Source organism: Schistocerca americana, chromosome 4 (genome assembly GCF_021461395.2).
Source record: "Schistocerca americana isolate TAMUIC-IGC-003095 chromosome 4, iqSchAmer2.1, whole genome shotgun sequence".
Lineage (NCBI taxonomy): Eukaryota > Metazoa > Arthropoda > Insecta > Orthoptera > Acrididae > Schistocerca > Schistocerca americana.
The window spans coordinates 486,084,907-486,106,697 of NC_060122.1; the positions used below are offsets into that span (position 1 = coordinate 486,084,907).

At 43.0% G+C, this 21,791-nt stretch overlaps 1 protein-coding gene across 1 annotated transcript in view; it reads left to right on the forward strand.

Annotated features, from left to right (window-relative positions):
- Positions 1–11,642, forward strand: part of LOC124612774 (facilitated trehalose transporter Tret1-like) — a 65,562-nt gene extending 53,920 nt beyond the window's left edge. Inside the window, exons 4-5 of the mRNA XM_047141169.1 lie at positions 720–1,178; positions 10,939–11,642. Coding sequence (XP_046997125.1) covers positions 720–1,178; positions 10,939–11,286 — 807 coding nt within the window. The 3' untranslated portion in view covers positions 11,287–11,642. The remainder of the gene's footprint in view (positions 1–719; positions 1,179–10,938) is intronic.
- The last annotated feature ends 10,149 nt before the right edge of the window (positions 11,643–21,791 follow it).

Here is a 21,791-nt window from a genome sequence, read left to right on the forward strand (position 1 = left end):
AGTTTGGAAATTTATAAGACTGGATGTCATGATCTGTTATGTATATTATGATTTTTCAACACTATTAAGGTATATACATTGTTTGTTCTCTACTAAAATCTTTCATTTCCTAACTATGCCTATCAGTAGTTAGTGCCTTCCGTAGTTTGAATCTTTTATTTAGCTGGCAGTAGTGGCACTCGCTGTTTTACAGTAGTTCGAGTAACGAAGATTTTTGGTGAGGTAAGTGATTTGTGAAAGGTATAGGTTAATGTTAGTCAGGGCCATTCTTTTGTAGGGATTTTTGAAAGTCAGATTGCGTTGCGCCAAAAAAATATTGTGTGTCAGTTTAAGCACAGTCATGTATAATTTTTGTAAGGGGACGTTTCATAATGGTACGCATTTCTCCTCCTTACACGAGGCATCACAACAACGTTTCACCAGGCAACGCCGGTCAAATGCTGTTTGTGTATGAGAAATCGGTTGGAAACTTTCCTCATGTCAGCACGTTGTAGGTGCCGCCACCGGCGCCAACCTTGTGTGAATGCTCTGAAAAACTAATCACTCCCATATCACAGCATCTTCTTCCTGTCTGTTAAATTTCGCTTCTGCAGCACGTCAACTTCGTGGTGTAGCAATTTTAATGGGCAGTAGTGTATGTGCACCCTACTTGGTGAGCGTACTGGCACAATACTCAGAGAGCGTTGAATTTACTCACTCGGGAATGTGTTGTTGTGCAGGACGTGGAGGAGGAGTTCGAGGCTCTGAGGCGCTCGGTGGAGGAGCGCCAGAGCGAGCCGGGCGCGGGCGACGGCTACATGGCGACGATGCGGGAGCTGGTGTGCGACTCCGTCAACCGGCGCACGCTGCTCATCTCGGGCATCCTGATGCCGCAGCTGCTCTGGTCGGGCTACCTCGTGCTCATGACGTACGCCACAGTGTTCTTCCAGCGCTCGGGCAGCTCCGTGGACCCCGACGTGTCGTCCATCACGCTGGCCGTCGTGCAGATGGTGATGAGCGTGGTGGCCTCGTTGGCCGTGGAGCGCTTCAGGACGCGCCGCACGCCGCTCATGGTGTGCTTCGCCGGCGCCGCCCTGGCGCTCGTGGCCGAGGGCCTCTACTTCTACCTGCTGGACGTGGCGCAAGCTGACGTGGCCGCCTTCAGCTGGGTGCCGCTCGCCTCACACATAGTCTACTTGGTGAGTCTGTAATACACTGATGGGAAGAAATCACAACACAAAAAATGAATTAATGTCGACTAATAAAATGTCGGGAATACATTTGTTCAACTAACATATTTGAAGCGTGAATTTACTTTCAAAACTTTTTCTTAAGAATTTACTTTATTTACTAGCGATTCATCAAGAACATTAACACATTTAATCACGCTATGTGAGCGTGGAAGTAGTTGCCAGGGAGCAACTCTCGAAATAAAAAAGAAATTGCTTTTAACAAATGGGAATTTTTATTCCTGAAAGCTTTTTTTCTTTTTTAGAAACAGATTTAAAATTATAAGCAGAAACCACCCTCTAAATATCAAGTTACAATTCAGAGGCAGAAAGAAACAAATTTTTGACTGTATGAGCTTTCGGGCTGAGAACCTTGCCGCTCCCTTTTGACACGGCCGTAGTCACTACCGCTCACAACAACCTCTGAAAGACTACACTGGTGCAAATCTGCAACACACCAGATTACTTTAAACTAAAAGTTTTAACAATTCACATAAGCACATAAACTATGCACCCCGTAGGAGAGATGGAAATGGTCTAAAACACTAAAATTAAAAAATTAGCTTTGCCACCGAAGGTGCAACTTGATTTTAACTTCTAAGAAAAGTCTTACGGTGGAAAGGTGGCAACTTTATATACTAAAATGATCATTTAAATAAAAGCCCATAAAATGCAATCTTATATAAAATTCTACAAGGTTGGCCAAGCAAGTAAAGATGCTCTTCAGTACACAGATACCGCCTCTCAAGATAATAGGCAAGATCACAACATACACTCCTGGAAATGGAAAAAAGAACACATTGACACCGGTGTGTCAGACCCACCATACTTGCTCCGGACACTGCGAGAGGGCTGTACAAGCAATGATCACACGCACGGCACAGCGGACACACCAGGAACCGCGGTGTTGGCCGTCGAATGGCGCTAGCTGCGCAGCATTCGTGCACCGCCGCCGTCAGTGTCAGCCAGTTTGCCGTGGCATACGGAGCTCCATCGCAGTCTTTAACACTGGTAGCATGCCGCGACAGCGTGGACGTGAACCGTATGTGCAGTTGACGGACTTTGAGCGAGGGCGTATAGTGGGCATGCGGGAGGCCGGGTGGACGTACCGCCGAATTGCTCAACACGTGGGGCGTGAGGTCTCCACAGTACATCGATGTTGTCGCCAGTGGTCGGCGGAAGGTGCACGTGCCCGTCGACCTGGGACCGGACCGCAGCGACGCACGGATGCACGCCAAGACCGTAGGATCCTACGCAGTGCCGTAGGGGACCGCACCGCCACTTCCCAGCAAATTAGGGACACTGTTGCTCCTGGGGTATCGGCGAGGACCATTCGCAATCGTCTCCATGAAGCTGGGCTACGGTCCCGCACACCGTTAGGCCGTCTTCCGCTCACGCCCCAACATCGTGCAGCCCGCCTCCAGTGGTGTCGCGACAGGCGTGAATGGAGGGACGAATGGAGACGTGTCGTCTTCAGCGATGAGAGTCGCTTCTGCCTTGGTGCCAATGATGGTCGTATGCGTGTTTGGCGCCGTGCAGGTGAGCGCCACAATCAGGACTGCATATGACCGAGGCACACAGGGCCAACACCCGGCATCATGGTGTGGGGAGCGATCTCCTACACTGGCCGTACACCACTGGTGATCGTCGAGGGGACACTGAATAGTGCACGGTACATCCAAACCGTCATCGAACCCATCGTTCTACCATTCCTAGACCGGCAAGGGAACTTGCTGTTCCAACAGGACAATGCACGTCCGCATGTATCCCGTGCCACCCAACGTGCTCTAGAAGGTGTAAGTCAACTACCCTGGCCAGCAAGATCTCCGGATCTGTCCCCCATTGAGCATGTTTGGGACTGGATGAAGCATCGTCTCACGCGGTCTGCACGTCCAGCACGAACGCTGGTCCAACTGAGGCGCCAGGTGGAAATGGCATGGCAAGCCGTTCCACAGGACTACATCCAGCATCTCTACGCTCGTCTCCATGGGAGAATAGCAGCCTGCATTGCTGCGAAAGGTGGATATACACTGTACTAGTGCCGACATTGTGCATGCTCTGTTGCCTGTGTCTATGTGCCTGTGGTTCTGTCAGTGTGATCATGTGATGTATCTGACCCCAGGAATGTGTCAATAAAGTTTCCCCTTCCTGGGACAATGAATTCACGGTGTTCTTATTTCAATTTCCAGGAGTGTATTTCAGCAATTAGGCCGTTACACTACAAGCAATAAATTCGTCAATACACCAGATCCGACAAACATGACAGAGACAGCTCCGAACGACAGACAGACACTAACTGCCTAACAAATGCGGACGAGAGACAGGCGAGCAAACTGAGGACGAGAGACTGACCAAGAAAACAAGTAGAATTTATCAAGAGTAATCACACAACCTATAACCAATCACTTAACTTCTCATAAACTGCGATTTCTCGATAGGACCTGGCGCAGCACCCCCAAATCGCTCTCCCGAACCGTCCGCTGCCAACCGCTTCAAGGGACGCAGGAAAGCGCGCCGGTCTCCCGTCTTTCCTGGTCCGCACCAACCGACCGACTTCCTGCTAGTCGGTCCGCGACTGCTGCTCCGTCGCGACTGCACTGCTGGTGTGTTTCCCACTCACTTCCAGACACACGACGGCGGAAATACTGGATCGGACCCAACCATGCAGAGTAAACACGCCCACTGGCAAAACGACATCCCTGCACCAGGAAAGGACCGAGCCAAGCTCCACAAGATGGTAACTGAAGGGGCCCAGAAGCGCTCGGAGAACCAGTTACACCACGGCGTCGCAGCTCGCACCGGCCAGACTGCCCAGTCGTCTTGTGTCTCAGTGCGTGACCGACCAACCGATCGATCCAACCGCCAATGACCATTGCCTGAGCAAACTCGAGCAGACTGGCGGCCTAACGCGCAGACTCAGATGCAGGACATAAGCCCCGACCGGGCGACCACTCGCTGAGTTCTCTTACAGTCGGAGTGGAAAGACTCTCATTTTGCCGGCTTTAATGGTTGATCCGAACGAGAGACATACTAGCACTCCGCACGACAGACAGACACTAACTGCCTCACAAATGCGAACAAGAGACAGACTAGCAAGCTGGGAACGAGAGACTTCCCCGACTGACCCCGACTCACTCAGACTGACCAACTGACCCCTGGCGAGCTCATAGCGCCCTTAAAGGCACATGAACAGTCAACCTTTCCCCTTTCCCACCAGAGGGAGACACCAAAGCTGCGATTGCCACAGCGGCGCCACCGCCAGAAACGGAGGGCAACTGCGACACACTACGCGCTGCGGCGCGCTCTTCAAAAGAGCAATTTTTACCACGGCTCAATATTTAAGTGATTAACATTGCAAGATCACAGGTTAATGTAAGCGGGCTGCAAGCCATTGCAGATGTGAAATGCTGGTGCATTAATAACTGGTGTAATCGCCAATGTGCTGAATGCAAGCATGCAAACGTGCATGCATTGTGTTGTATAGGTGCTGGATGTTAGTTTGTGGGATGGTGTTCCATACCTGCTGCACTTGGTCGGACAATACAGGGACGATTAATGCTGTTTGTGGATGATGCTTTAGTTGTCGTCCGATGATGTCACACATGCGAAATGAAAGCAGCTGTCAGAAGGAAAATGAGAGATTCTTTTAACGAATTTTAAAGCAATATTTTATCTGCAGATTCTAAAAGTAACCCCAAAAGATTTTCGTCGTACGTAAAATCTATGAACACTACAAATAATTGAATACCTTCTCTTGCTGACAGTACGGGTAATTTAACTGATGATGATAAACAGAAGGCCTAAATTCTAAGACGGCCGAAGTGGCCGTGCGGTTCTAGGCGCTGCAGTCTGAAACCGCGAGACCGCTACGGTCGCAGGTTCGAATCCTGCCTCGGGCATGAAAGTGTGGTGTCCTTAGGTTAGTTAGGTTTAACCAGTTCTAAGTTCTAGGGGACTAATGACATCAGAAGTTGAGTCCCATAGTGCTCAGAGCCATTTGAAACGAAATTCTAAACCTAGCTTTCAAAAACTCTTGTACGGTAGAGGACTGCAGCACCATTCCCCCTTTCAACTATCGAAAGAACGCAAGGATGGCGGCCATAGTGTTTAGTGCATCTGGGATAGTAAAACAGTTAAGATCCTTAGACGCCAGGAAGGCATCTGGCCCAGACGGTATACCCGTAAGATTTTATGTTAACTATGCAACAAATATAGCACCATTCTTATCCATCATCTATCAGAGATCATTGGGACAGCGGAAAGTTCCACGAGACTGGAAGAAGGCCCAGGTCAGAACAAGCTATAAAAAGGGTAGACAATCGGATGCACATAATTACCGGCCAATTTCACTGACATCGATTTGTTGTAGAATCATGGAATGTATTTTGTGTTCAGACATTATGACCTTTCTAGACTCTGACAAGTTCATCTGCAGAAACCAGCACAGTTTCAGGAAACAGCGGTCAGGCGAGACACAGGTGGCCCTCTTTGTGCATGATATACAACAGGCTCTAGATACGGGCTCCCAGGTTGCTGCCATATTTCTCGACTTTCGAAAGGCGTTCGAGTCAGTTCCGCACTGTCGCTTGCTCCAAAAAGTGCGCGCTTACGGTCTGTCCGATGACATATGCGATTGGATAAAAGTTTTCTAACAGACAGGGAGCGGTATGTCGTCCTGAACGGGGTGACTTCAACAGAAACAAGCGTAACTGCAGATGTGCCCCAGGGCAGCGTAATAGGTCCGCTGCTTTTTTACGATTTACATAAACGATCTGGTTGATGGTATTGACGGCGGCATTAGACTGTTTGTCGATGATGCTGTAGTCTACAGGAAAGTAGTATCACACGAAAGTTGTGAACAAATCGATGAGGATTTGCAGAAAATAAATGCGTGGTGTAATGACTAGCAGTTATCTCTCAATGTTAGTAAGTGTAACCTACTCCGCATAGCAAGGCGAAAATCCCCATTAATGTACGAGTACAAAATAAATTCCCAATCTTTGGAAGCGGTAACATCCGTCAAGTATCTGAGTGTGACTATTCGAAATGATCTCAAATGGAATGATCAGTTTACACAACTAGCGGGTAAGGCGAACTCTAAATTGCGGTTTATTGGTAGAATCCTGAAGAGCTTACGTTAGTTCGTCCAGTCTTAAGAGTATTGTTCGTCTGTGTGGGGCCCTTACCAGTTGGGTCTGATTCAAGAGATTGAGAGGGTCCAAAGAAGAGCGGTAAGATTCGTGATTGGAACATTTAGCCATCGCGAGAGTTACAAATCTCATAGAAAACTTGAAGTGGGACACACTTGCAGATAGACGGCGCGCTAAATGGAAGGGGCTGCTCACTAAATTCCGAAATCCGATCTTCACCGAGGATGTAGAGCATATATTATTACCACCAACTTTCAAATCGCGCAATGATCACCATTCAAAGACAGAGAAATTAGAGCTCGTACTGAGGCGTTCAGACAGTCGTTTTTCCCCCGCGCGATCCGCGAGTGGAACAGTGGGGGGGGGGGGGGGGGGGGGGGGGTAATTTGACTTTGGATCGATGGAACGAATTGTGCCCTCCGCCACACACAGCTTGGTGGTTAGCTGAGTATATATGTAGATGTAGATATGTGCTCGATTAGGGACAGACCTGGTGATCGGGGAGACCAAGACCACATGTAGACACTCTGTAGAGCATACTGGGCCACAACAACGGTATGTGGGCGAGCGTTATCCTGCTGGAAAACACTCCCTGGAACGCTTTTGATGAATGGCAGCACAACAGGTCGAATCACCAGATTGACGTACAATTTTGCAGTGAGTGTGCGTGGGACAACCACGAGAGAGCTCCTGCTGTTATACGAAATCGCATCCCAGAACGTAACTCCAGCTATAGGTCCAGTATGTCTAGGACGCAGACAGGTTGGTTGCAGGTCCTCAACTGGCCTCCTTCTAACCAAGACGCTGCCATCACTGGCACCAAGGCAGAACCGGCTTTCGTCATAAAACACAACATACGTCCATCTTGCCCTCCAACGAGCACTCGCTTGACACCACCGAACTCGCAAATGGCGGTGGTTTGGGGTCAGTGGAATGCACGCTACAGTGCGTCTGGCTCGGAGCTGTCCTTGAAGTTGCCGATTTGTAACTCTTCGATATGTTACTGTGGTACAAACTGCTGCTCAATCTGCTGCTGCAAACGCAGTACGATGATCCAGAGCCATACATGGTACAGCGTGTTATTTCCTCTCGGTAGTGACACGTGGCCGTTCGGAGCGGGGTCTTCTTGCGACCGTACATTCTCGTGATCACCGCTGTCAGCAATCGAGTACATTGGTTAAATTCCTTCGAAGTTTTTTCTGCAATATCCCAGAAGGAACATCCAGCTTCTCGTAGTCCTGCCTGTCCCAGTGTACAACAGACAACCAGAATCTTTCTGAGAGTGCGACAGAACTACATGCTGCAATACGTGCATTGAGATTGGCGGTCATCGTCTAAACAGTTACTACGAGCTACACTGTTGTTATGTGCTGTACGGCTGTACGCTATGTATGTCCGTAACACAGTAAATATTAATTTCCAACTATTGGTTCCTTATTTCAATATAATAGGTTGTGGACCCCTATGACCTGTTTCAAATGGTTCAAATGGCTCTGAGCACTATGGGACTTAACATCTGAGGTCATCAGTCCCCTAGAACTTAGAACTACTTAAACCTAATTAACCTAAGGACATGACACACATCCATGCCCGAGGCAGGATTCGAATCTGCGACCGTAGCGGTCGCGCGGTTCCAGACTGACGCGCCTAGAACCGCTCAGCCACTCCGACCGGCTGACCTGTTTCGATTTGACCCTTGTAGTTTGAGACACCCTGTATTGACGTTTGCGGTGTCGATACTGAGTACCTGTAATATGAGATAAGAACTTAGACAGATGCTGTATCCACTGATCTGTGCTTGTTTTCACACATGGTTCGCGATCGCAACGGCCCCGGCATATACCACGATCGTCGCAATACTACGTTCCTATATAATTAAATTATATAATTTTATGATCACCAAGGAGTTCATTACCTCTACACTGAGCTGACCGGTGGGGATATAACAGTGATGGCAATCACAAGTTTTTCATTCCAGTTTGCGCACTGATGAGTATTATTACTCATATACATCTGTTTATAGTACATCCGCACTCACTCTTGACACGCACAGTTATTGGACGTCTCTGAAATACTCTAACAATACTGGATTATTGAAAATCAGAAATTTAAAGCAGTTATGAGTTGAAATTATGAACACTTATCAGATTCGAATAACAACTGTGTGTCTGTTGCCAGGTTATTTAACAAGTACTATACAACAGTACAAGATATGCAGCATTTAAATTTCACAAAATCAATATTTTTTGATGGAATAACATTCTCTGCTGATACCTTCGAGCAAATACTTATATTTTTCATCTCACCTGAATGGTCAGAAATCTTAGGTTGAATATTGTAGATACTTAACTTCCAGACAAACAATTCAACTATCCATATACCGCTTCCTGCTCTTATATCGAATAATCAATCCTTCGGCTCACCCCAGGTACATGCACAGCGTGGCGCGCAGTAGTATCAACATAATCAGTATGCCACAAAGTTGTTAGCAAGTAAGAATGAGAAGGAAGCTCGGATTGTAGTCCAACGACTAGAAGTGCGGCTAGAGGTTACTTTTGTACTTTTTAGGGTTCCTTGCCTCAGTCTGTAGAAGTGGAACCTTTAAGGATCGTTTTGTTGTCCATCTGCCTGTCTGTTTTCCCAGCAACGAGTAGACATATCATGTTCGAATTTACATCACATACTAAGACCCATAGTCAGTTGGTGGCATAAAAATTTTAAGCTTTTAAGTCAGTGCAATCAAAAGATAGGACTCTTTATGTCACATATTTTGATACTCGAAAACTCACGCATTAAAACCTATAGGGTACTTCAAGTTGACCTAGAATCATGAAATTTTGCCAGAAGCAAGATTTCACAGTACAAGGAAAGGAAAAAGTCAAAAGTTGTTAATTTGTAATTATATCACATGAAAAAAAATATTTCTTATGTCATTTGTTATCCGACTTCAAACATGGCATTAAAAGATTCTCGAAAGTCTTGGAATATGAATGTGAATCTGAAAAGACTGAAAAATCAGCCAACCAGTTGCAAACAAAGCTTTATTAGCCCCTGACCTAGGTTTCGATATTTATAAAAAATATTTGTCAGAAAGAGTGGGCCTTGTTACATCACATGATGGTACACTAGATTAGATGAAGCCGTACGGCTCTTGTCCTATATAAAATGACAAAACTAGAACTATCCCAAGCAATGGCTTTAGGTAGCAGCCAGATTACATATATCGTACTTCAGAATGAATTCTCACTAGTAAATGGCCACAGATAGAGGCTTTTGTCAACGTAAAATTTTAATAGGAATCTAATGATAAATTATTTGCATAAGTTACGAGTACATCATTTTTTAACTTCCTGACAGATTCAAACGGTGTGCCGGACCTTTCGCGGGCAAGTGCTCTACCAACTGAGCTACCCAAGCACGATTCACGCCCCGTCCTCACAGCTTCAATTCCGCCAGTACCTCGTCTCCTACCTTCCAAACTTCACAGAAGCTCTCCTGCGAAAATTACAGAACTAGCCTCCTGGAAGTGAGAATACTGCAGAGACATGGCTTTGCCACAGCCTGGGGGATGTTTCCAGAATGAAATTTTCGCTCTGCAGCGGAGTGTGCGCTGATATGGAACTTCCTGGCAAAGGTCCCGAGTTCGAGTCTCGGTCCGACACACAGTTTTAATCTGCCAGCGCACACTCCGCCGCAGAGTCAAAATTTCATTGTTTTTTTTTTTTTTTTGTTTTTTACTAAATTCACGTAAACAGGGTCTTTGCAACTGCCGAGAAACTTGAAGACACTTCTTTTAAAGCATATGCAAACTGACGTCTTTCATTTTGTGTTCAAATGTTTCGTCTCTCTTCAATTTTCGAATCTTAGGGGGAGGGGGAACGAAAACTCCTTCTTTCAGCTTATTCTCTGTTAGCCTTGGAAACTTACTTGTCGCATGCTTGAAAGTGTCACTGTCTCTTGGTAGGGCTATAATAAGTAGTATCATAATTTCAAGTTTTGTGTGAGATGAAGGCAGGAGTATTTCTTCCGATTCACAAGAGAACCTAACAGTCCTTTTTTTCCTCTAACTTTTGGCATTCTGTGTGGCCAGAGTTTCTGATTCCTTTTCTCACTGTGGCTACTTATTCATTAAACTAACGGCTATTTATTCATTACATTAACGCCAGCATTGTTCTGTAATGTTTTGCAATGTAGCGTGCTACAAAAATTTGTTTTATTTTGTAGGCTATAAGACAGCTACCACTTCGTGGCACAGTCGTTTTTCTTCAATTGTGGTACAGAGAGGCAGCTTTGTTATAGCCTATAAAATAAAATAACTTTTTTTAGCAATTTACACAGTGCTGGTGTTGGTGTAATCAATAAATAGCCACATTTTACATATAAGTAAACATTTTAAGTACTTGACCTGAAATCAGCACTCAAAAATACACCAGACAACTGTATATATTTAAGAAAAAAAATTGCATTGACGACTAGCGTCATCAGCTGCACCTTAACATTAACTTCGAGTGAGATATCGTCGTAGTGTCATTAAGGCGCCTAATTGTGCCCTAAAGCTAATTCATGTTTCTGATCGACAGATATGCATGACGATGGGTCCAGGCGCCCTCATATGGACGGTCTGCAGCGAGGTGTTCCGTCCTCGCGTCAAGGGCATCGCCATGTCAGTGTTGTCCATCGTCAACTGCGGATCGGCTTTTGCCACGCTCAAGACATACCACGCCATGTCCATCCACTTCGAGCTGTACGTGCCCTTCTGGATGTTCGCCATTTTCTGCGCATTCGCCGTGTTCTACGTGTGGAGGTTCGTTCCCGAGACCAAAGGCCGGCTCGCTGAGGAGGTGGCGTTGGAGATAGCGGGCATCAAACCTGGACGCACTGAAGACGAGACCGCCACCAAAGAGGAGAGGGAAAAGATAAAAGTGTGAGCCTGCACTCCGTGGCACGCCAATACTCTACAATATGACAAACTCTGATGCGCCCAGTATCATGAAAAGTGTCGCCCATCTCTTGACTGTGATAGCCTTTCGATATTCTAGACTTTTCGGTGCTGCTCAAGAAGTGTTATCATTCGCATTATATATTTCACATTCATACAAAGTATCAACCATACCACTTTATTGTATTTGATGCAAAGAGATTATTTATTGCAAGAGATCGTAGGCTTACCTGGCCGTCTCCAGTGAAAATATAAGTTCCTCAATTTTTATAAACGATCATTCTACAAGGTGATATATATGTATATAAAGAACAGATCAGCAGGGACTTGTGTTTACTCCTGATGCTTCACCCGTTTTTTTGGCCTAGATGAAGAGGGCTCTTTCATTGCTACGACTGCTACTTAGTTTCAGTGTCTTAGCAAAAAAAAAAAAAAAGAAAACTTTCATCACCAGTGGCAATCTACGAAAGAATGGAGCATCTTGAAGCAGTTTCTTAGGTTCTTTGCAGACTTTCTCGCAATATCCTTCTGATCGTCTTGAAGCAGTTGTGGCCCAAATTTCTCCGCAATACTTCTCATGTTCAACTTTTCTCATACAATACGTTAACGTATACCATAACGTATTCCCAAGGTGTTAGAGAGGTCTTGACAGCCTGTCCACGAACTTGCAGAATCAGATCCTCCATTTGCCGAACATTTCCTAGAGTGATACCAGTTGACGGCCGACTGGAAAAGTCCTCTTTGTCACTAGATGTTCGCCTGTTTTGAAACGCCTATACCAGTCGTAAGTCTGTATCTTGCCAAAGCGTTGTCTCCAAGTGCTTGCTTCAACATCTGGTGCGTTTCTGCAGCGGTTTTCCAGCTTTAGAATAAACCTTTACTTAAATACGCCACTGTTTCAGGTCAGCCATCGCAAAGCCACCAACTGTCGGATACACAACAGTGGAAATATGTTCACCAAGAAGCACCCAAATATCACTGAGATCACAGACACTTGACACACTAAGTCAAGGCAGGTGTGTGAGGTGTCAGCTAGTTGTACTCCAACGTGCTCGTAACCATTAGCGGGAAAAATCAAATTTGGGAATATTTTGATACCACATTGCATTAAATTTCTGTTGGTGTTCTGAAGTATTCTACCAGAGACTGGCTCTTCCTGCAGTACTAGACCCATCTAAGATGAATTTTCTCTGAGTTGATATTAATATCGTTATCGTAAGCCCGGCACTGCTAATCACCGATATGACTGATAACTACGTAAGATAAGGTATTATACGCCGGCAGCAACAGGGTGCGAGGAACCTGTTTCATCAACGAGGCATGCAACTTCAGAGCCCACAGTGTGACACAGAGTTAAGGGAACCTGTAACTGATATCTGTTCCTCTTCATACCACATGCTTTATTTTGCACGCAAAATTTCCGCCTTCATATTGTTTTTTTTTCTGAATTCCTCAGTCAGGCTAGTGATTTCATGCCACACGGGTACACACACACACACACACACACACACACACAAACACAAACACACACACACACGCAAACACGAACACACGCGCACACGCGCACACACACACACACACACACACAAAATCATATGTGAAAACGATTATCCCACATTTACACTCGTCCTTCTGGCAACGTCTTCTTACAGGAACATCATCTGCGGTAATCTGCAAGCACATTGCAAATCGTGGATCTCTTCGTTTTTCTTTAAAAAAGAATTCTCAAAAAATGAGCAATAATCAGTGGTGCACCGCACGGACCGCTTGTGCACAACTTCTTTGGTATACACCCCACGCTTCCTTTGGAGACTCCTAATGAACTGCGTTTGACAGTTGTCTTCTCCTTAAGGTCATTCTAAATGTTATTATTAAATATCATGACCTCGTCGTGATATTTGCGTATTCTGGAATTCAGTGCCCATTGAACTTCTTATTTTCGTTACCAAATGTAATTACGGAACTTCTTTGGAGGTACATTTAGTTCTCTTGATATCGAACATTCCCTACGAAGCGCCCCGTCAGTTCTGAGGCGTATTATTCTAGTCATAAATCTGGTAGCGTGAAATATAGCAGAACACAAAATTCTGAAAATTCACACCTGTACGTAAGCCATTCTTCCAACTGTCATACAGTGGCGCAATCACTAAGGACCAACGATTGCACTCAGTTAATCACAGTGTAAGCAAGTCGTAAGCAGTGGATTCTGTGAGTCATAACCTTACATGTTATCACAAGTAATTTCGCAAAGATTTTTTTCTTCTCATTCTACCGTTGAGACATGAATCATATGATGTAATCCTGTGGAACAGTTATGCTTCCTGCTATTACGACTGTTGGATGGAACGTAAATTTTCTCTCATCGTACACTATTTCAGCCATTCAGTGCCCCTCCATTTGTAGAATATATATTTCCCGTAACATGGAACACATTGTAAAATTCTCAGCATCAGTAATTTAGTAAACTCGTATACTAAAATCAACAGCTCGTCAGATCGTTACGAAAGTATATACTCTGATTCATTCTCATATTTCCTCAGTGCAGAAATTTAATGCCTGCTTCAGCCACACTTCAACTAATCTGAAGATAATAGTAGCCATACCTTGATCAGTTCTTCTAATCCGTAAAGAATACACATTTTTTATTGAGACCTATCTGAATTCAGACTATGTTCTCCTTTAACATTATTTTCTGCATCTCAAACACAATGTATACTATCCCCTTTAAGCGCTAGTCCCTCTAACAATTACAATCGGTTTATTTTCCATTGGCTCCATTTCTTGAAACGTTAACTTGAAGAAATATGCCGTGAAAAACTTGCTTTAAATAGAGATCGAATGAGTCAACAGAAAAATGCTACCTGCTGCCATATGACACGACCGCGTTCCATCCACAGCCAGAAAACCCATGAACTCAACTGCTTACATAAACTACACTCGCGTTATTAATACCATCTGTAAGCCGAATTGGATAGCAAATCAAATAAAGATCTTTTTCTACATACATTTTCACAGTAAATGAATTTTAATTCACTCTCAGCGATGCTCCTGTTGTCTGAGCTCTCTACATCTCCTGAATTATCTTCGGCTCATAATAGTGTCTTATGAAATGCTAGAAAGAAAATATATTCTGTCTTCACAACACTAAATGTGCACTTTTCTTCTGGATGTGCACGATTACGAAAAACTGAGAACAGACTAATTTGTCTTGCAATAAATCAGAGACAGAAATACGATTGCATTTTCGTATCTCTCCGACATCTCCTTGACAATGAAGTCTCAGTTACTCCAAAAAATTATAAACTAGTCATATTCGTGGTTCGCCGTATCAAGAAGGAAAAACTGCAAGACAAGAAGACTGAAACAATAACGAAGATTATACGACAAAGAAACATTCGAGAGGAGGCGGAAACTGGGACAGTATTGCGATAGCCATGACACAGGCAGTATGCTACCTACATCACGAAGCCTTTTTCCCTGTATTGATACCAGGCAGCCATATACTGATCTTGTATTGCCGTAGGTTAAGAAAAATGTTCCTAAAAACTCTTTTCAGCCTGACTGGTTTACATAGTGACATTATGTGTACCACCATTTGACCGAGTCTATGTTCCTATGAGCTGTTTTTGTATGGACAGTATACAATTTTCTGTAAGATATTAAAACCAATAAATTTCGTTTTCGTGAACATTAAGTTATAGTAGGGATTATTTTCAACGTCCTCACTTTTTGGAATAAATAGCAGCAAACGTTTTAAATGTGATGAAAGTAAAATCTCTTTGTACTGAAAACACGTCTTATGACTACAACTGTTTCCATGACGTTATTACATCACTGCTAGCAATATGCATCTTCATCCTGCTAATGAATTACTAGTACAATCTTTGGGAAAAAGGTAAGATAACTCAAGTATGAGAAATTACATTCTTCTGTTGGTAGTTTCATTTTTTATTTAAAAATTGTAAAACTGAATTAAGTTGGTTGTTAGCACAACATGTTACACATCTTTTTTTCAGTGTCAACTATGTAAGAACACAGCTATATAACTGGAAATTATTAACATAACTAAATTTACTGCGATATCGAAACACCTCACGAATAGAATTAATAATACCTATATATTAACAACTCTTAATGTACATGTGGTGAAATTCCTGGTCTGGAGGTACCGTGGGGCAAAATTAAATGGAAATAAAATGTAATCGTTACACTAAACTGGATGAGGTCTGAATTTTCTTGGCAGATTAAAGCAGCGTGCAAGATCTAGACGAGAATGAGAATTTTTGCCTCTTAATAACTGAGTTATCCAGACATGACCACGACACATCCTCAAAGGTTCAGTTCTACAAGTACTTACGTATTTTGAATTCTGAAATTTTCCCGGCGTATTTCTTCTTCCAGTAATTTTCTGGTTTGCAGCCGGATCCCATCAACATTCTGCCACGATATTTCGGCCCAGAGACGTCCGGCCATCCTCAGGTGAGTACACGAAGTACTGAAGAGACCTGATGCAGTCATGGTATTTATAGCGAATTCCGCGCATGCGAATCTTACTGGCGGTTTACGGCGCATGGATTAGGAGGCGATACGCGCAAGGCAGCCAAGTTGTGTGTGCTGCCCTTATTGGTAAAATAAGAACAATCTAATCGCTAAGTATCGACAAAGCATATCGATTCCGTTGTGAACGTATAATTTTAATAATTGGATCTCAATTTTTAACCAGCTGAAAACTGTTACCACGATTCATTAAATTATCAGCAATACGTATTTCCACGGATTCTTTAATTACAGAGTCCCAGAAGCTGGAATCCGGTGCTAAAATTTTGGTATCATTATATTCCATTGAACGTCCCATGGAAACGCAATGTTCTGCTACTTCTGATTTTAAAGGTTGCCGCAGACGGGAGTGTCTTTCGTGTTCTACACAGCGTTCCTGGACCATTCGTGTGTTCTGAACTATATATGCAGAGCTACACTCACAGGGAATTTTATAAACACCCGCGTTTCTCAGTTGTAAATCGTCTTTAAAGGATCCGACTAAGGCTCTGCTCTTTGCTGAAGCACGGAAGATGACGTTAATATCATTCTTCCTAAGCAATCTGCCTATTTTAGAAGACACGTTCCTGGCATATGGAAGAAAGCGTATTGTAGAGAAATATCTTAGGGTTTGTATCATTCAAGGAAAGAAGAAAGATTAAATTTTCTCACTCTGCTAAAGAAGAAATAAAATCTGAAGTACAGTCTCATGTTGGAACAGCCTGTGGAAGGTAATTTTCAGAGAAATCATCTTGTCATTTCCCTTCAGCAATTTACATAAACCGCAAAAAACGGAAATCTTGATGGCCAGGTATGAATTTGAATTGAAGTCCTCTGAATTTATCCGGTCTCACTACCACATCGTCTCATTTGGTGGATGATTATAGAATAATATTTCACTATGTAGAGCCTAAAACAACTAGATTAATTGTTAACAACTTCAAGTTATAAATTACACAAATAAAATGACGAAATAGAGAAAACATAATGAAACCCTCCTCCAAAAACAGCCACAACAAGTAAACCAATTATTCCAAAAGAAATACAGTAACCATTAACATCAAAACAACAATAAGAACGAAATTATTGTTATTAGATATTGCGTAATAATGTAAACTAAAAGAATAAGAAGCAGTGCAGCATATAAAATATTTCAAAAATTAAATAGTTACCTTATCTTAAGCAACAATTTTAATAATCAAGTCCTTTGAGTAAACTTCAACCAATAAAGGTATATTGCAAAAAGATAAACCACAAGTGTCAAAATAAATCGATGTTAAAGTTATGAAATTAACAGAATATCCTATAAAATGAATATCCTTTAACTGATAACTAATAAAATGTGTGTACAAACACAATAAGTCCTTAAAAAGTGTACGATTAACGGAAAAAAGGCAAATTTTGGACACCTTGTAGTGAAGTTAGTTATTGCGAAATGGTACCCAAAATTATTACCGTAGTAATTAGATTTATTTCAGAATAATACATTATGAAATCACAAATGTAATGTCCACCATCAAAATTAAAGATCCAAGTATTAGAAATCAGGACAGCAAAATCATCTATATGATTTGGAAACCAAGAATGAGTAACTAAACCTAAAGAATTCTAACCAAGTGAAGTTGGTCTCATCATTGAAAAGTCTGTTTGACCAAAAGTACTAAACATTAACAACAAGAGGTACACTCATTTCACCACATATATGGACCCCACTTTCATTAATAACCAGTTAAGGACTGTGTATCAAAATATATGTGAATAAGTGATATTCAGTCATTTATTAAAGCCATTACTAGTATCAAATTAACAAGTCCTATGTCCGCCCCCAGTAGCTGAGTGGTCAGGCGACGGAATATCAATCCTAAGGGCCTGGGTTCGATTCCCGGCTGCATCGGAGATTTTCTCCGCTCTGGGACTGGGTGTTGTGTTGTCCTAATCATCATCATTTCATGCCCATTGACGCGCAAGTCACCGAAGTGGCGTCAAATCGAAAGACTTGCACCAGGCGAACGGTCTACGTGACGGGAGGGAGATAACAAATAAAAATTAAAGTTACTGATGTAACAGGAAACGTGGTTCATCGGATGTTCTGATTAATTCACGCCCAATCTCGTTAATCCAGCGCACATTGCTTTCAAGCTTGACGATATCACTGGGTCAACATGGGATCACGTAAGGTTTGTCCACTGTGCGCTGAACGGTGTGCTCCGAAACACTTGTGCGTGCACCAGCGCTGTACTCTGTCGTCAGATCTGCTGTCGCCGCATATCCTGCTTTACAGAGCGGCCAGACCACCAGTCTTCGCGTTCTGTGATGAGGCTTGATGGGCGTGTCCAGATACGCTGTCATTCAGGGGAAGGGCTGCTCGAAACTTGCACTGCGACATGTGTTGAGGCCGGCGGTGGCAGCTTTATGCTATTGGGTGGGAGGTCATTCAGCTTGTCATCCGTAGTACCTATGGTACAAGACTAAGGCACCACGGCAACTGTGGACTAAGTGAGTATCATTGTGAACCATCTGCATTCCTCCGTGCTTGACGCATTCCCCGACGGCGATGACATCTTCCAGCACGATAACTGTCGCTGACACAATGCCAGAATCGTGTTACAGCGGTTTGAAGAGCGTGAGCTAATGCTGATGCCTTGGCCAGTAGAGTCCCCTGATCCGAAATAGGTGGAACATATCTGGGACGCTATCGGGCGCCAGCTCCGCGCCCACAGACTACCGACGCGTAATTTACGGGCATCGCGTGACCTCTACTTAGACATGAAGCGTCACATAGCTCTGGAAACTCACCAAGGAGTTGTTGAATGTACGCCACGCAGAATCGCTAATGTAATGCATTCCAATTCAGAAGATATAGCTAGCGGGGAGCTGGTGCGATAGGGTGCTGGGAACCAAAACTTGGGATTTGCATCAGAAAACACATTTATTTGAAAAAATCATATAAAATTAATTATCATAAAATTTCAGATATTCCACTCCGAATTTTATTACGAAACGCTTTCTTATGGCAGAAGAGCGAATGACTCTTAACAGTTCACAGATTTAAAAAAAAAAAAAAAAAAAAAAACATTGAGAATGCTAGTTAATGAATAATAATAATTTAGCACAAAAAGGCTTCTCCATTAAAACAGTATTCAAGCAAATGAACAACAGTTTAGAAACAGTGAGATAGCTTTAACATAATTCAACAAGTGAGCCGTCATAATCAATGACTAAAAGAACAAGTGGGCACAATACAACCAATAAGTACGATTAATAAAATGGGGCCCCAACTGCTGTACGAACAAGTGCGCTCAAAATACTGAACTTCAATCAAATTCCACACCACACATTCAATAACATCTTTTCAATAATCTGAAACGTCAAGTAACAAAAAATATTTAAAATGGCAATTACTGGACAAATAAAATTTACTCTAAACATTTAAATGTAAATTTAAACAGTATTTAAACAAATAAACAACAGATTAAAAAGGAGCCACTGACTTAGAGCGCGAAAGACTGAACTGGCTCTTGTTTAAGGGGGGTAGGACGTCAAACGGGCCGACTTGGAGCAGGTGAGGCACCACAGGACATTTTAATTTCCACTGTCTATACTTTTACAAATAAATTCATAAAACTTTGTCAGCATGACCATGAAGGATTCAGAATTCACTCTCTTAGCAGCTGAACTTCGAAAATAATAACGAAATAATTTTTTTTACATGTGAAATTTCATCATGTTTCCCACATATTAATGGCAGAATTTGTTGCTATAGGTACACATTTCTTCATAAGTAAGAGAGATCCTTCGATGAATTTTGCACAGCGTACAAACCATACTTAAAGGTGTCTGAAACTCTAGAATTTTCCAAATCTATTAAAAACTGGGGTAAAAATTGAGGTAAATAACTACAAAATTTGTGTTTTTTTCTAATCATGAAGTTTAAAATGTAACAGCTCATTCGTTTTTTCATAAATTAAATAAATTCTTGAGTTTCGTACACCTGTGAGTATGGTATGTATGCTGTGCAAAATTCATCGAAGAATCTCTCTAACTTATGAAGAAAAGTGTACCTATAGCAACAAATGCAGCCATTAGTAAGTGAAAAAATGATGAATTTTCACACGCAAAAAAAATTTATTTTGTTATGTTTTCGCACTTCCACTGCAATGAATGTGAATCCTGAATCCTTCATGGAGATGCTGACAAGGTTTTATGAATTTATTTGTAAAAGTATAGACACTGGAAATTAAAATGTCCTGTAATGCCTCTCCTGCTCCAAGTCGGCCCGTTTGACGTCCTATCCCCCTTAACAAAACCACTTTACGTCGTCCAGCACACGTAAATATGGCCAACAAGACGACTTTGCTGGGTATTAAAAAAATAAGAGTAAGGATAATAGAACCTTGAACTCTCCCGTGGATTACACATATCTGGGCGGACACTTGTTATGCTAGTTGTACACCTCCGTTGGGAGCAGGTGCACTTAACAACTGAGCACAAGCACGCGGCAGGACCAAGCAAAATGCTCACCGACCAAATCCATATGCGTCTGTGGCTCCACTCTGTCCGTTTACTCACGGACCAAGCAGTAAAGAAGAACCAGTGCCCTGTTGGAGCTAGAACGTCGTTTTTCTCAGACAAGTGAGCTTAGTAATCCAAGACGCGCTCACAAGACAGCTCAGTACCGATAAATGCTAGTCGGTTTATAACCCCTTGGAATGACTACTTGTGGCTGCTCACAACTCGCTTCTCCGGTTAACGGCAAGACGAAACTAATCAAGAGCCAAAGCAGCCCGGCGTTAAGTCACGGCAGCCGGTCACACGAGTCGACAGAAAAGAGGCTGCTTACTGTCTGCCAAAGCTGTAACTTCACGCTGTCGATGAGTAATCGATAGTACACACGGATCAGTAGAAATGTTCTGGTTCATATGTCTATGTGAAATGAATAAAATAAAAAAGCAAATGTGAACAGGAAGAAGGAGCAGTAGCAGACAAAGATTAGAATATGTAACTAATCTATGGACGACGATAGGTGTAGCAGGTGCTTGGGAATGAAGTTCATTGCACAAGGTTAGAAGAGGCTGGTTCCATGATCAAATCCGCCGAGCGATCGGAGAACAACGTAGCGCCTTCAACAGCGGCAAACCGTGGAACGCCTTTGTAAAGCGTGCGGCTTACGCACCGCAGGTCTCATTGCAGTCGGCGCCGCAGTTAAGCTACACTATTAGTCGTCGCTTCCAGGCACAGTAACATTTGAGATGCAAAAAAAGACAAGCGGTAAATTAAAAATTCGCCCAGTACTCCAAAAAATTCTATTTCACAGTGCGTAGCCTGTTATCAGAAGTTAGAGATAACACTATTTCGTAAACGTCGTTTACAAGTGTGTGATGAAAGATGCTCGAATAGTGGCACAGAGTTTTCAAATAAAGAAATAAATGGGAAATGTGTGACTTCCTATCGAAAATAAAGAGAGAGAGAATCTCTGTGTAGATGGAAACCTCTAGATCTTACCATCTGTAAAACTAATTCTCAGTACGAAGAGTGGTCATAAAGTATTAACTATTATCTCAAAAAAAAAACTTACATGATCAATTTTTTGTTTGTTTGGAAGGCATGACTGCAGTTCAGGTACACAACGAAATCTTCCTACTATAACACCGTAGCATGGAGCTAGAGCAGCTAAAACAAAATGTCGCAGCCCATTGGTATAGTGGGATGTTATGGGGTCATTTGCTTTCAGCAGCAGCGGAAACGTATTAGGACAGCTGAGACAACATCTGTAGCCATCTTCCATTGTATTCAACAGTTACTGTTTTATACTTTTTAAAGTCGTTAATAAGATGAAACTCACTTCGATCTCAGACAAAGCCGTCCAGAAGCATTCCAGTAGATCAACTTCCCACTTCCATCAGTAAGTGTGTACTCAAACAGACTCGTAAATTTTACTTGTAAGTACTAGTCCAACGA